The sequence below is a fragment of the Antennarius striatus genome, chromosome 3 (assembly GCF_040054535.1).
Source record: "Antennarius striatus isolate MH-2024 chromosome 3, ASM4005453v1, whole genome shotgun sequence".
NCBI classification, from domain to species: Eukaryota; Metazoa; Chordata; class Actinopteri; order Lophiiformes; family Antennariidae; genus Antennarius; species Antennarius striatus.
This window is the reverse complement of record NC_090778.1, coordinates 8037501-8053309: the sequence shown is the minus strand read 5'-3', so window position 1 is coordinate 8053309 and position 15809 is coordinate 8037501. Positions and strand designations below refer to the sequence as shown.

General features: G+C 36.5%; 1 protein-coding gene across 1 annotated transcript in view; it reads right to left on the bottom strand.

Annotated features, from left to right (window-relative positions):
- The window catches only part of prdm6 (PR domain containing 6), a 92155-nt gene that overhangs the window by 73717 nt on the left and 2629 nt on the right, over positions 1-15809 (bottom strand). The window contains exons 5-6 of the mRNA XM_068310086.1: positions 5188-5336; positions 4184-4342 (exon numbers count right to left, since the gene is read on the bottom strand). Of these exons, the coding sequence (XP_068166187.1) occupies positions 4184-4342; positions 5188-5336 (308 nt within the window). The remainder of the gene's footprint in view (positions 1-4183; positions 4343-5187; positions 5337-15809) is intronic.

Sequence of the window (15809 nt, the reverse complement as noted above, 5' to 3'; positions counted from 1 at the left end):
CTTGAGACTGACTGGCAAAGTGACAATTTTTTCTTTTGCTTCCTTTTACTTCCGATTTTCTTTCTTGTTTTCCTTTATTGTAATTTCCTGCTTTCTTCTCCTTTATATATTCATTGTATTCTTCCATCAGTTTGCTTCTTCCTATATTTTCCTTTTATTCTTTTACTCACTCCACTTTCTCCATTATCTTTTTGATCTGAAAGTGCATGAAACTGTTCTCTACTTTCAACTTCAACTTCTATTTATATAGTGCTTAATCACATCTGAAGACATTTCAAAGTGCTTTACAGATAGAAAGCCAACAATGCCCTCCAGAGCAAGCATAAGCTTTGGATACTGGACAGCATTCTGTAAATTCTTACTGAACGTAAGTCAAATATTTATTACAAGACAGGAAAGCATAATCAAAAATATATTAATACTTCACCTATCTTTTCTTTTTGTGATGATTTTTTAAAATTACTTACTATATTTTTAAGTATATATTTTTAAGAACATTTGACATTTGATATGTGTGCTCATTAAAAATACAGTACATTGAACCTACAAAGATATTAAACTTAAAAGTGAAGCCATGAGTTGAACAGCTTGTTTATTTGCAGAAGATCCTATAGGACGTCATGTACTGATAAAATAGATAAAACGTCCAAGTCCATTAATAAAACTGTTATTCTTCCATGAACTCACACACTGAGCTGCACTTCAGAGGAGATCAATTTGTCGAGCAGTAAAATACTGCAGCACCAAAGAAGGCTCCACAGTTCCACTCAGATGTAACGGCAAGTGTCTTAATTAAAACTGACCCTTCTTCAACACCATAGACAACATGACACAAACACCTTGATTGGATATAGGACAAATATCTCTTCCTGTTTTGGGTGCATCAATAAGAGAGTTTAACATCCAGTGAGTTTTAATGGAATCTGTGTGTAAAGCTACTTCATCAATAGGCCTAATGACCAGTTTTAGCCCTGCAGCTGATAATCTGTCCATGGTTAGAACCAGTGCTCCCTCTAAACTGCGCGCCTGCTTAATTGTGCACTGCTTGCACAGTCTCAGAGTACAAGAAATTCTATGCTGTGCATAAAATAAAATTCAATATACTTTAAACGTATTGTGATATCCTGTGTGTTGTTACTGTTGCGTGTTGCTGCCCTGAGTTGCTCTGTGTGTGTGTGAGTTGTGCATGAGTTTGTGAGACTTGAGGGGGGGGGGGTAAAAAGTGAGTGCTGAGCGGGAGTTGAGAGGTGTTCTGGATTATTGCTTGTTAAGGCTCAATACCGAAATTAAGCCAGCCAAAAGAAGTCCGTGGTTGTCATTCTTGCCCACATTACACGACACCGGGGGTATCACAGTATTAAATACAGTAATATAAAATATTAGATCTAATCTTAGCTAATTAATTGGACCAATACTATTGTTTTCTGTACCATTTTGCATTGTAACTTAGTGAGTGACAGGAGACCAGCTAATGATGTGATACGGTCCACTTGCACTATGCAGCCAATCATAGCATTGATGGTCCTGCGTGTGCGCCCTGCAATACGCACCGTGCAGGTTAGCTGGTTAACGATTGGAGATGAACGGGCAGCGACTCATCCACTCACCAAGCCAAAGTAAAAAAGGAATGCGGTTCTTTTAAGATGAAATGGCTATTTGAGTATATGCAAATAGAAGAACAAGCGCTGAATCTGGGTGAGATCTTTTCCTTTTGAGAGAGTTCAAAGCAAGAAGAAGATGAAGCCATTGACCTAGACAAAGTGCACAACCACGTGAACAATAAAGTAAAACTTAAGACAGGCCACAACTGGACCTCACCGAGGCCAAAGCAGGACCCTGACATGTAACATGCTACACATGTCATGAGGAACAAGATTTTTGTCTTTTTAATTTCAAGTGGGTCAAATTACTAGTATTAAAAGTAAACTAATGAAAATTGTGACTGTAGTTGGATTCTTTTAATAAGCTATGTATCTTTATGTGATCCAAGGTTTTGAAGTGTGATACTGGTGTATGGCCACAGCGTTCACATCTAAGTGTTGCTTACAGTAGTCCTCAGTGTGCTCAGGAAGCTTATGTGTTTACCCAGACACATGAAAATTAGAGAGAACATTAGTTAGAATCTGGTTTTCTGACCAGCGTTCCTCCAGGGCTAGTCTAAGATTCCATGATTGGTTCATTTGTGATAATACTATCAAGAAATGTGGTGGTCTTACATGTTAATACACTGAGCTAATTTAAAAAAGGGTTACATTTCTTTCTTATTTCTAGTGAAATAAACTCTAAACATATTGTGGAACACACTAAATTCTATACCAAATAACCTCAGTTGAAAAAGGACCATGACAGCTTATTATTTTCTTTTTTAAATTATTCAACTATTATTATCATCAGGGTGGTTAATTTTAACAGTCACAAAATTCACTGTCAAATTAAGAAAGTATAGAAAAAATAGATAAAGGGGAAGAAGTCATCAAAACACATCTTGAAACTTAACGAGTAATATTTGACACTAATTAAAGATTTGGGCACAAATTGTAAATTGATAAAAGCAGTCTAAATATGGTTTGTAGGTCAACTTTGAATATAACAAAAACCCCGCGATCCGCGGCAGCAGATGAAGCGGTTGTGACAATGAATGAATGAATGAATGAATGAATGTGGCAGCATTTAACATGACAGTGCAAAAGGTATCCGATTAATTTCCTTCACGGTGATACAATAGTCTTTTTCAAACAGGTCAAATTACTGGAGAGACTTCAACTGTTGTTTCACTGTGACTTAAACAGCTGAATGTAATCAAGAGGTCAGAATATGAGTTTACATGTGTCTGTAATGTAGAGTGTGAGTCAGATTAAAGAATCAAAAACTGGTTATCGCTAAAATCTTACGACCACTAAACGCAACAATTTCATTTTCAAAGTTTGGAACATAAATCATTGCTTCTGCTGTACCACCAACCACTGACCCTCTGCAGCACCCCTTTCACCCTCATCTAATTTTGACCCACTACACCCCCAACCCATTTCTACCCCCTCCCCTCCTGATGTCCTCATGCAGTCTCCAGCAGAGAGTGATGTCCGCTCAACTGACGTCTGACTGACCGTTACCAGCCTGGCCACAAGGGACTCATCTATCTCTGTCTGTAGCACCCCCCCACCCCATCTCTCTCCCCATCTCTCTCCCTCTCCCTCTCTCTCTCTCTCTCTCTCTCTCTCTAATGCTAATGCAGCTGTTTATAACTGCCACATTGACTTTCTCCTGCCAGTGTATGTAAATACAATCTGCTCTGATCAATGGACTGAGAGGTGACATGACGCCGCGCACGCATGCACGCACACGCATGACATACACACACATACACACACACAAACACACACACGCACACACACACACACAAACATAAACTTTTAGCATGTGCACAAAAACAGCCATGGTATCACAAGTATTTTTGCAGGTTAACAAAGTAGCAAAGTAAAACTTTACTTTTCCTAAATATTTAAATAATTGAATATATAAAAATATTCAAAAAACTAACTATATATTGATTCTTAGGATTATAACAACTAACTATAACAATATATAATGACAGTTTCTAACAATATAATTATTAAAATTAATGCAACTTGATAAAAAAAAAGATAAAAACATGAACATTAATTACAGGTATTTGAAAATGACTGCAGTCCTAAAATGTCTTGCAGCCTGTAACAATATATGAATAAAAACAAACCCTGACCCTAACCACATCAGCAGTGGTTCTTATTTGTTATTAATTCTAAATTAATACTTTGATTTCAGGACCATGAAATCAAATCGTTTTTGCAAGTTTTAAATTCCACAAAACTGACCTGTCTGCTTTCTCCAACTAAAAAACCCAACAATATTTCCTGACATGTCAAATTTAGAGAGAGAAATGCAACAGCAAAATATGTTTGTTTTTCAGAGACATGTCTGGGAGACAATATTGAATGTGTCATGTTATAAACTCAAGAACCGAGATAAGTTACTATGATTTTGGTTAGATTTTATGACATTAGTGAATTTAGTTAACAATAATAAAAGCTAATCAATCTAGGAAATTCCAGAATCTCTTTCAGAAATGCAAAACTGGAGCTGACAACTGCAAGCAGTGTGGAACCCTATAGAACCCAAAAGTCTTCCCCAGGCTTTCCCCGTTTACCTCCCACAGATGTCTAGAGTTTCTTAAGGCTCCCGACTGGAGTTTGTCCAGCAGCAGAGGGACGCCCTGAAATGGGCCGATCCAAGTCCCCTGAGGGATCCTCTGGGCTGCACAGATCCCATAACCCAGACCAGGAACTGTACTGGTGCAAAGACACACCTGCACACACAACACAAAGGAGATAAAACACATCGCTATGAACTCTATAAGTACTTATAGCTTCATGTCTGCTAAAATATTTGAAAGAATACATTCTTTACTTACACTTAATTAGATCTTAGTTTACTTTCAATACTACTGAATTCCAACAAATAGAAGAAGAATATTACGATAGATTATTTGTTCAGTTTAAACAATTTCCTAGTAAACAATGCCAAGTTAGACATAATAACATAATTGTCATAACTTGGAAATTGTTGACTGATACATCTTAAATGTAGTTTTTGATCACGATAAGATAAAATGATTTAAATGTCACATTTCTTTAAATCGCAGTGTTAAAACTAAATGGTAAACATTATGTGTAATCTTATAATTTATCATTATGCAATGTATTTAACTGGTTAAATAGTTAAAGTTGACTTTTTATGGTTTATTAACAAATATTGTTCAACAAATTTAAATACTGTAATTTTGCAACACAAAAAGAATTATTTTTTTCTTTTTTAGTTAGATCATTATTGTATAATCTTTTGCTTCTTCCATACATCTATGATAAAAATATTAAATTATTGCTATTTTTCATACAAGATAATGGCAGTTGTTTTGAAAACATCCATCCATCTATTTTTCCATTCTTAAAACTGCTTATTCTACATAAGGTCATCAGAACATCCAAACTATACACAGAAAGGCTCCAAGTCTAGATTCCAATCCAAACACATTATGTTCCACATTAATTGTCAATTTTATGATTAAAATGACCTTAAAACAAATTCAATTACAATTTTCAGTCAAACACACAGGCTACACAGTCAAGCTGAAGTTGAGATAGGATGCCTCACCTCTCTGGGCAGGTCTCTGAGCCAATCAGGGACGTCCGGCAAGGTAACAGGTGCGGCTGTGCTGCTGGTGCCGACAAGCCGACGCAGCGAGTGTAGAGGGCCGTGCATCGGACACTCACCGTTCCTGTTGTCTGCACACATGTCACAACCTAGAGATACAGCATAAGATTTGTTAGACTTATCTTTAATAAAAAGGAAATTCACAATAAAGTGAGAGAATATATTTTTTGTAGCACAAGATGAAAAGACAGAACATCATGATGAATAAAGCAAGGTGATTTTTTAGATGCTGTGTCACCATCCTGGCTTCATCCTCTAATTTTTGTCATTTACATGTTTCAAGACTCTTGGAGTGTTTTTTTTATTTACTTTACCATTTTTAGACCATTTTTATTCCTAGCTTATATTTTATAATCTTTTGTTGAAATGAAACACTAAAAAAAGAATCAAAGAAAGATGAGAATTATGGCGTCAGATTGAAGTACTGTACTCCTAAAAAAAGTGCATATGAGAAAAGTCCTCCTTGCTCTGTGTTTTTCCAGAATAAATGTTGCGAGTAGCGTTTTGCTGGGAATTAGTAAGTGTCAACATTTACTCAGAGATGCAGTCCGACAGTAATGGATTGACTGAAGCAACATAATGAGAGATTATTATCTTGACACAAATCTCCCACAGAGCCACACAGAGCAGAGAGGCTGAGAAAAAGAGGATGTTAATTTTGGCTTTTTTTTCTCTTTTCCCAAAATTAAATATCCGTCTTTTGAAAGACGAATGGCTACTTTTACACCGTAATTGACACAAGTGAATTAAACCGTATCGTGCTTATATAGAAACAACAAAAAGTTAACGAGGTTTATTAGTTAATGGAAAAATTCCCCACTTTGGATTTTTCATGATCCGGGACTTTTTATAACTGAAACAAAAAAACAATATGAAACTACATGTCTAAAAAGAAAATAGTGGGTCAGTAATGATAACCGTGTAGTATAATAGAGTCACTTTAGATGTGCTGCATGGAGTACATTGATTGCTTATGCTCACGCACTTTTGTCACCTGTACGTGTACTGGCAAGTGTTTCGATGTGTTTCAACTTTCATATGCGTAGATAGATAGATATACTTTATTTATCCCAAACTGGGAAATTTCAAAACATAAAAGGAGTTAGTTGAAACTGCCGACCTCGGTTCTTCAGAGCTCACCCTATCTCTCATATAGAATAATTTCATCTACATTTCAGATCAGGATGTTCATTGTGAGAGCGTAAAATAAAGCCTGTCTTACTATACATCATAAACATAATATTCCTCTTCAACAGTGGGAACGCGTCTGTGTTGGTTGTAGATGAGCTGAATCATCCATCCACAGTAACACACTCAAGGTTATTTTCAGTGTTCAGCTTCATTAGAGAGTTCCCAGTGAAGACAGATGACAGACGACAGTTCAGCGTCAACTGATGATGACATGAGTTTGACTCTGTGAGGTCTGTTCAAGTGTTTTTATGTCAGAACATGACAGGGTATCGCATTCACACTGCAGTGAGAGGTGGAACTATTCTGACTTTCTCTCGTCTGATTTTTTGTCTTGACTATTCAGATTTTGTTTCACTGAGTGAGTCATACTGTATCTTACATCAATGTACAAACATCTGACACAACAAAACAATAATGTGAGCATGTTCATTGAGGTGAAGATCACATATGATGTTCACACTGCTGCCCAATCATCAAGAATCAGACATGTAACAGATTGAGGAACTCATATGCAAATGATCCAGCTTGGAATTGAAAAGATCTACTTCTGACTGATATATGTTGTTTACACTGTCATGAAAAAAAGACCAAACAAACTCTGTCTGTTCTCTCTCTCTCTCTCTCTCTCTCTCTCTCTCTCTCTCTCTCTCTCTCTCTCTCTCTCTCTCTCTCTCTCTCTCTCTCTCTCTCTCTCTCTCTCTCTCTCTCTCTCTCTCTCTCTCTCTCTCTCTCTCTCTCTCTCTCTCTCTCTCTCTCTCTCTCTCTCTCTCTCTCTCTCTCTTACATACTTTCATACTTTCATACAGTCTTTCATACTTTCAGTGAGTGTGGGAGACTTGCAGTGCTCTTCACTCTTCTAACGAATGTTTTTAACTTGTTCAATGAAAACTTTACTATCAGGAAATTCATCTACGGTGCTGGGTACAATAGATCGAATCAGAGAAAGTGGCAGCTTTTACATTTTATTTCTGGGGAGGCAAAACTTGCAATTCATGTGACCAGGAAGAGGAAAATTGAAAACAATAGCGTTCAAGAAGCAGCTACTGTTTTTTGCTGTAACATCAGATGTCGCTTAAAACTAGAATTTGGTTTCTATAAATTGACAAAAGACCTGAATAACTTTAGGAACATCTGGTGTTACAAAAATGTCTTATGCACTTTAGATGATGACCACCTCACTTTTGCAAACTTCCTGTTATAATGCACTAATTTTTATATTGTATTTCCCTTTGTTTCTTGCTGTTTAATGTTTTTGAGTGTTTAGTGTTTTTGAAATTTCATCTAATGAAAAATTAGATGAAATTAAATGTTCTAAATGTTCTAAATGTTCTAAATGTTCTAAATGTTAAATGTGATCGAAGTTTGTTTGGAAAAGATCTTCTGAGGCACTTAAATGCTTTCATCTAATGTAAAACTGCAAAATGTTTGAATGAGATTAAAGTGTTTTTGCACAAAAAAAAAAAAATCTCTCTCTCTCTCTCTCTCTCTCTCTCTCACACACACACACACACACACACACACACACACACACACACAGACTTGTGTTTTTACGGGATGTGAACATAAGTGACTTTTGACCTCTTCTGCCCTGTCTGACATTAACACCATTTGTACGTCATTTATGTCACATCTGATCTAAACATTACTGCTAGCCGAGTGTTAACTAATAGCACCGTTAAAAAATACTACACTGCTGCTAAATTGTTGTCTTTTCTTCAGTAAATATATTTTCTCTCTCCCTCCCTGTTCTTCTCTTTTCTTTTTCAGACTGATGAACTGGCTGTGAACTTATTATAGGGTGCTCTCCTCACTGCCCATCATTCAAACTCAGTATTCTGTTACATCCATTGCCAGTGTTTAGACAGCTCCACTCTTCCTCTGATCTCTGAGCGCTGGATGCCGTTTCCAGTTAAAACGTCTGCAAGCACTTTGTGCTTTTTCCTCCCGACGGAATTAGGATTTTTGTTTTAAGTGCATCTTCCTAAAGATTTTAAACATTTTCATCCCTTGAAGCATACCTTGATCATCTGCCTGATAAACATATCAGGAATCTAAATTCTCATACCTTGAGATTTGGAAGTGTCTCTTTCCATTTCTGTATTTCATCCTAACTTACTCTAATCCGGAGCAATTTGTTACGTAATAAAATACAGCTCGTGTCACTTCCTGACTTACTGCCATTACAAGCACCAAACAATGAGCAGTTTGATGTGCCGCCACAAAGTCCTGGCCCTTGTAACAAACACACACCACCACACCTAATAAGTGTCGTAATGAAGACCTGCATTTGTTTCCAGCACAGCTGTGGGTCCAGATGAGAATGGACCACACAGTGAGGCTAAGCTGAACTAAGCATTTTAGCCTCCTTTAGCTCGTAGTTTTGGTTTCATTGTACGGTCACAATGTTGGATAGGTTATATTCCTGCTGTTCATCACTAGATCAACACAAGCAGACACTAAGTAACTAGAAAGAATAATATCTAGCTGCTAAAATGTTTTTTTTCTCTGTGGAGACCAAACAAGATGAAATGAGAATAAATATTAGACTGACAGTCATCAAGTGGACACAAACCCCACCCCAGTCCAAGCTTTTCTCTTCCAAGAAGACAGAAAACATTCAGTAGAACTTTATAAATTCTACAATGAAATTAGATTAAAATGAGTCACCTGTAATGTCTTGAGGATACTTTTGTTTATGATTTAAATTTTGTTGTGGGCTGAAGTAGATGTTGATTTCCAAAAATGTAATTACAAAAACACAATTAAATTAATCTGTTTGCGTGCCATTACTATTAAAATTGTGCCTTTTAAATGGTTTTATTGATCAATGGGAGTCATCTGGGGACATCACATCTCCCCAAAATCACCAAAATATGGAACACATTCAACCTGCTGTGACCTTTCCTCCATTCCTTTAGTGGTGGTGGATATTATATTCGATCTATGCTATGGAGAAGATGACCAAACATCAGAGTCATATAACGAATCACTGAAAAATAAAACCAGATGAAATCAGTGAGTCAATGAAAAGCCCCTGTCATTACTCTGCTCCAGATCTACAGCATATTGTCTTTTTAAGTTTTACAGTATATCAGCACAAATGGCCTGATATTGTAATCACCTTTCCTGCCCTATTATCAAAGTTTAAGGTGCCTCACAGTCAATCTTTCATTGTTCACTAATCAGAAATCATGAGAATTTATTCAGCTGCCTGGGGCTCAAAAATTAAAAAAGAAAGTATAATTTGTCACTCTTTGGGGAGTGGGGTAAGCAAAGATGTTTCAAATGTGCTCTTTTTTGTATTTTGTTTGTTTTTCACTGAAATGTGATATGGAACATTTGTTTCAATAATGCAACATGCTTCTCGGCATAATTACTTTTGTTTTCACAAACGAGGACAGTAGTCAGTCCAGCAATATCACATTGATGTGTGCCTGCTTTCATATACTGATTTGCCCTAACCAATCACTGTAATGTATTTGATGCAGGGCCATTTTTATTGAAGACAGAGTGGTGTCTGTCTACAGTTAATATTTGTCAGGTCAAATACTGTATACACCAATATGTTACGATGAGAGTGGCTTTTCCAGCAGCACACAGGTGAACAGATTCCTTGATCTCCTTCACACTTAGCTTGTACCGTATACTGGAATTGAAAGATCTCATCCTCATTTTAAATAAGGCCCGGGTTGTTATTCTTTGAACCGACTGTCATGGATTTAAGATTTGAATTTATCTGAAGAACTGACAAAAAAATCAGTCTGCATCTGTTAATATAGAGCGTGAACCAGGTTGTTTATCTCTTAGTTACTAAGATGGTTACAGGTCCAGGGGCTGCCATATGGTTGGACCTCAAACGTCAGAATAAACAGAAACAAGTGCTTTACAGTGTGTCAGTGGAATAGATTGATAGTCGTGAAACTATAGTGATTAGAGCATGTTTGCTGTTTCTGAAGCACAGTTCAACTACAGTAAACTGGCCTGTTCAACCTCTGTGTGTCTATGAAGAGTGATGAGCACAAATCAAAGTACAGCAGTACGAACATGACTTCATTATCTCACATTTAATGGAGACGATTACACAGCGGCTGGACACTAAGAAACAGAGCTCTCTCCGTGGATGTAATTAAGTTTATTAAATTATACTCAAACTGACGGCTGGATATTTAGTCCAGATGCACTGTGAGAATTGATCTGTGTTTTCTTTATCAACATACCAGCTGCCAATTTAAGAGCAAAATAAAATTTAAATGTAATAAAACTGTCCAAATGCTTTGTGTGTCTTCATTTTTGTTCAGTGACAGTCGATCTGAAAAATTGTTTAGAAAATATGTATATCTTTAACTGAAGTTCGTTTTGTCTTGCAAAAATAGAAGATACTATGTCAATAGACTTGTGGGCTACTTTGGAGATTATTGAGTTTCATATTTCAAAAATATAATGATATAAATACAGATTCAGCCTGCAAAGCTTGTACCATTTCTAATGTGATGAGCTTTTGTGCTACATGGATTGTAACACAACTTTATCTATGTTCTCATTGTTCTAAGAGGCCATCATTAACATTTTGTCAGTGTTAAGCCACTAACTGATCTTGGTACAGAGTAAGTATTTAAATACACATCGTCTGTCAGTTTATACATTACAGCAAACACAAATCACTCTGTAAATGCAGCTGTACAACAGGCAGCGATGGGCAATCAAGGAAAGTGTTGCGAGACAAACCAACAGTTCCTCTAAAGGTTTACTGCACTGACAAGAAGAATGAAGGGATGCATGAAGCTAGGTAAAGTAACAGGTTAAAGTGGGCTGTTCTTGGGGATGCGCAATTTGGATGTCCTTTCAACTGACACAGATGACCAGCGACCACTTCCTGTGATGCTAAAAAATCTTGGCCAAAGCAACAAAACAGGTTCACCATACCACAATCCCTTTTTGTTATCTATTTCATTACTTGCAAATATAAAAAAAGTTGCAGTAGATGGTCCTACACAGAGATTTAGATTGTGTGCACCAACTGGGATCTCTTTAAAATGACAATGTTATTGTCCATAGCACTGATTGATCAGTAAACTTTTTCTGATCAATTGTTTTTTTACTTAAAACATTGAATAGAAATGTTGTGCAGGAAAAAGCTACACTGTATGTAACAATGAAAACCCTGAGTTAACCCTGACGTTACCTCATCAACCACAAACTCTAGACACAGCATACATTTTAGAAATGTGATGGCAGCGTACTCCTCTTATATCCTCTTTTTCCTCCTCCTCTTTCAATGCCTTTTTTTTATTTTCTTCTTCTTCCTGATCTGATGTCTTCTTTTTAATTCAACTTAATTCCAAGACAGCGCTATCACAGGATCAATGAAAAAATTAACATGTAAACTTCAAGTGGTTATTTATAAAACAAGCTCTCTGCTGTCACTAAGTCAAGATGTAATATCATAGAAGTATCGAAAACCCCAGGTCCTTACTGGACAAATTGTGAAGTCAATCAGTTGAAACCACAAAACCAAAAGTAGAAAGATCCAGACTCCATCTGAATCAGTTCCCCTCCGTCTTCACCCTCTGCCAAATCAAATTAACTCAAGCTTGTGTGTCTGTGTTACATTACAGTTAGCATCGGCTCACACACTGGTATATGATGTCAACATCACACAAACCATGGTCAGCATGCACACATGTCGATGTATGAGAACAACATCACTGCTGTTTAGTGGTCTCATTTCAGATAGCAGCCTTGAGCGCTGCTACACACAAGCCTTAGAAATTCTTTTGCTAGTGCTACTACATAAAGCAAAAAGCTAGTTTTGCTATCATCACACCACTGAGACATGCAGTTAATGCTGTCATGTCTTTCTTTCTGGAAGAATTTCAAATCTGAAAAAAAACCCAGCACCAATTATATCATAGTGACATCATCAGGGTTATATCTGCCTGGCCTTGGAGACTAGAAATTTAAAACAGGAAGTCCATGTTACAAACTGGAGGCTTGGAGTGTGAAAGTGATGGGCATTCACCAGGGAGATAACCCAAACATGTCATCCAGATTTCATCCATTAGGATTCAGTGTTGTTGGAGTTTGTCCCTGACAAGAAGACCCTTAAATAAAGTGTAGGTCTAAATCACTGGACTGTCCTCTGAGAGGAATTTACATAATCTTGCTCTCTGTGTTCTTTATCTCCTTATACTTACAATAGAAATTATTTGAAGCCTTCTTCGTTCTTCAAGTCAAGGAATTTAAAAAAATCAAAAAATGTATTACATGTTTTCACCATCTGAATTTCTCTATGACAGCACAATCAAATTAGAATATTTAGTGTAAAAAGATTGCGTCCTCATTTATATTTGTAACTCAATAACTCTCAGTACAATTTTTATGGGAATAAATTTATGATAATTTAACGTTTAATATGAAAGCATAAAGACATGTACAAGAAAAAAACCTTAAACTAAACAAAATATAGTGATTACAAAATGTAAGATATATTTTCATCAACTACCAGCATACAGGTGAATTCACTATCGACATGAATTTGCTATTAGTATTATTGTTGTTATAATAATAATAATAATAATAATAATAATAATGATTATTATTATTATTATTATTATTATTATTATTATTATTATTATTGTAATTATAGATTTGCGTAATTAATAATCAAGGTCGGTGTGTTTGCGTGACTGCTCTATTCCTGCCCCCCCCACCACACACACACACACACACACACACACACACACACACACACACACACACACTCACACACACACACACACACACACACACACACACACACACACACACACACACACACACACACACACACACACACACACACACACACACAAGCCCCAGAGACCTCTATACGGCCGTGTTGGGATGATAAATAGCGGCCCTGTGGCCGGTGGATCGATCCCCCTCCTCTCTCACTCTCTCTCTCTATCTCTCTCTTTTCCACAAACACAAAACTATATACAGCAATTAATTCCTGCTTGTCCCCCCATCCCTCATCGGCCCTGCCGGCGCGTATCGACGCAGATTACTGCTGATGGTCCGTTTTATCACCGCAGCGAAGAACGCTCAAACACACACACACACACACACACAACACACACACACACACACACACACACACACACACACGCACACACACGCGCGCGCCCGCACACACACACACACACACACACAATCTCAATTGTGTTTAGGATCGTTGCCATAACGCCCAAAACCAAAAACAGCGACAGACACTTTATGATAAACTGAAAATTTAAGACGTCACAGCGCGAACAACTTTATTTAATGTCATCTAAAAGAAGCGCCGTATTATAAGACTGAGCAGAAAGACCAGCTCGCCATCACGGATTTATGAACCACTATTGGTCCCAGAAATAATCTGATGGTACTTGAATTGAAAAGAACATCAGTAAAATTAAACTGATTTAAATAGAAGTTTAAAAATAATACGATGACCTAAAATATTTATCAGGAAAACGGTCCATCGAGATGATTTGGGCTACTATTGGCCATCATTAATGTCTGCAAATAATAAAACAGTTCAATAGAAAATTAAAGTGCGCTCAGCAACTGCACAATCCGCTGTTATCATGCGGTTCAGATTATACTTCCTTTAATAACCGTCACCCCATTTATATATATATACTGTATATATATATATATATATATATATATATATATATATATATATATATATATATATATATATATATATATATATATATATATTTATATTTATATTTATATTTATATTTATATTTATAATATGTTTATTATAATCCGCATATATATTTTATCAGTTTAAAATACGGTCGCTATAAAGCACTCAAACATAACGTGCATTTACATAATATAATATCATATGATATAATATAATATCACATAATATAATATAGTGTTATATAATATAAAATAAAGCAATATGATATAATATGATACAATTGAAATATAATATAAGGCAATAAAATGTAATACATAAAAAGTTACAGATTACGTTCTTGTTCTTTAAATAAATAACCTGAAGAAAGAAGATAGATGAGGGTATATTAAAATGGAAGACTAAAAGATTTTAAAAAATTAGAACAAACAAATCAAGTATCAAGGAATTTTACGTTGACGCTCAATGAATGCACGTGTATTAAAAAAAAAACCATTACATGAAAAGTAAATAATGTTTTGGCATTTCCGAGTTTAGAAATGAAATATAACAGAGAATGACTGAGGTGGGTCGTGTGCTTTAAGGCGCGCATCTTTAACACCCACACCCTCTTTAAACAGGACAGACTTCTCTCTAATCTCCACGTGCGCAGCGGAAGAGGAGCAACTCCCGTAACTTCTGTTCTAACCGCGAGGCTGTTGACGTCAACCATTGACGGCGCCCTGAGTTTTACCTCTGAGGTTGTGAGGCCTTCTTTTCTTTGTAACGTGACGTTACGGATGAAACGCACCGCAGAACAAGCTGAAGGAGGTGCTGAATAAGACAGCGGCGCGCATGGGGCTGTGAGTACGCGCGACTTTTACGCATGACTATACTCCGTCAATATCACACGCACACACACACACACACACACACACGCACACACGCACACACACACACACACACACACACACACACACACACACACGGAGTGTATTGAGAAATAGAACAGTGGCGCTATTTTTTTCTTCCTGAATTAAACTTCTCGCAGACAATAGAAGAAAATAATAAAATTAAATTTTATCAGAGTTTAATTGAGATTTAACAGTACACTGTAAGTGTAAAACGAAACTTTCTATTCTATCTATTTAAATCTGAATGAATTATGTTAAAGATTAACTGAGCTGTAGCCATACTGCATCTGTTTGAAGGCTCAAACCAGGGTCAGACTGCTGACCTTTACCCTCTGATCATCCACCCTGACCCTCCCTGCTGAAGTTCCTACTGTCCATTACTGCAGCTGTCAAACCTGTGACACTTTACAAGCCTACAGATAATATTAAGAAATATAATAAATAATATAAAATTATCTAGTTAAAATTTTTTTTTTAATTTAATTGGTCCCAAAAAAAGCATTAATTTATATCTCACATTAATGAATACTTAAGACCTTGTAGTCGTTTTTTGGAATTTTCTTAGAGAGGGAGGATATATTATAAACACACACACACACACACACACACACACACACACACACACACACATACACACACACACATACACACACACACACACACACACACACACACACACACACACACACACACACACACACACACACACACACACACACACACACACACAGAGAGAGACAAAGAGTTACTCCTCAATTAAATACTCCAAATATATTTAGGTATATTTAAAATAGAGACAAACA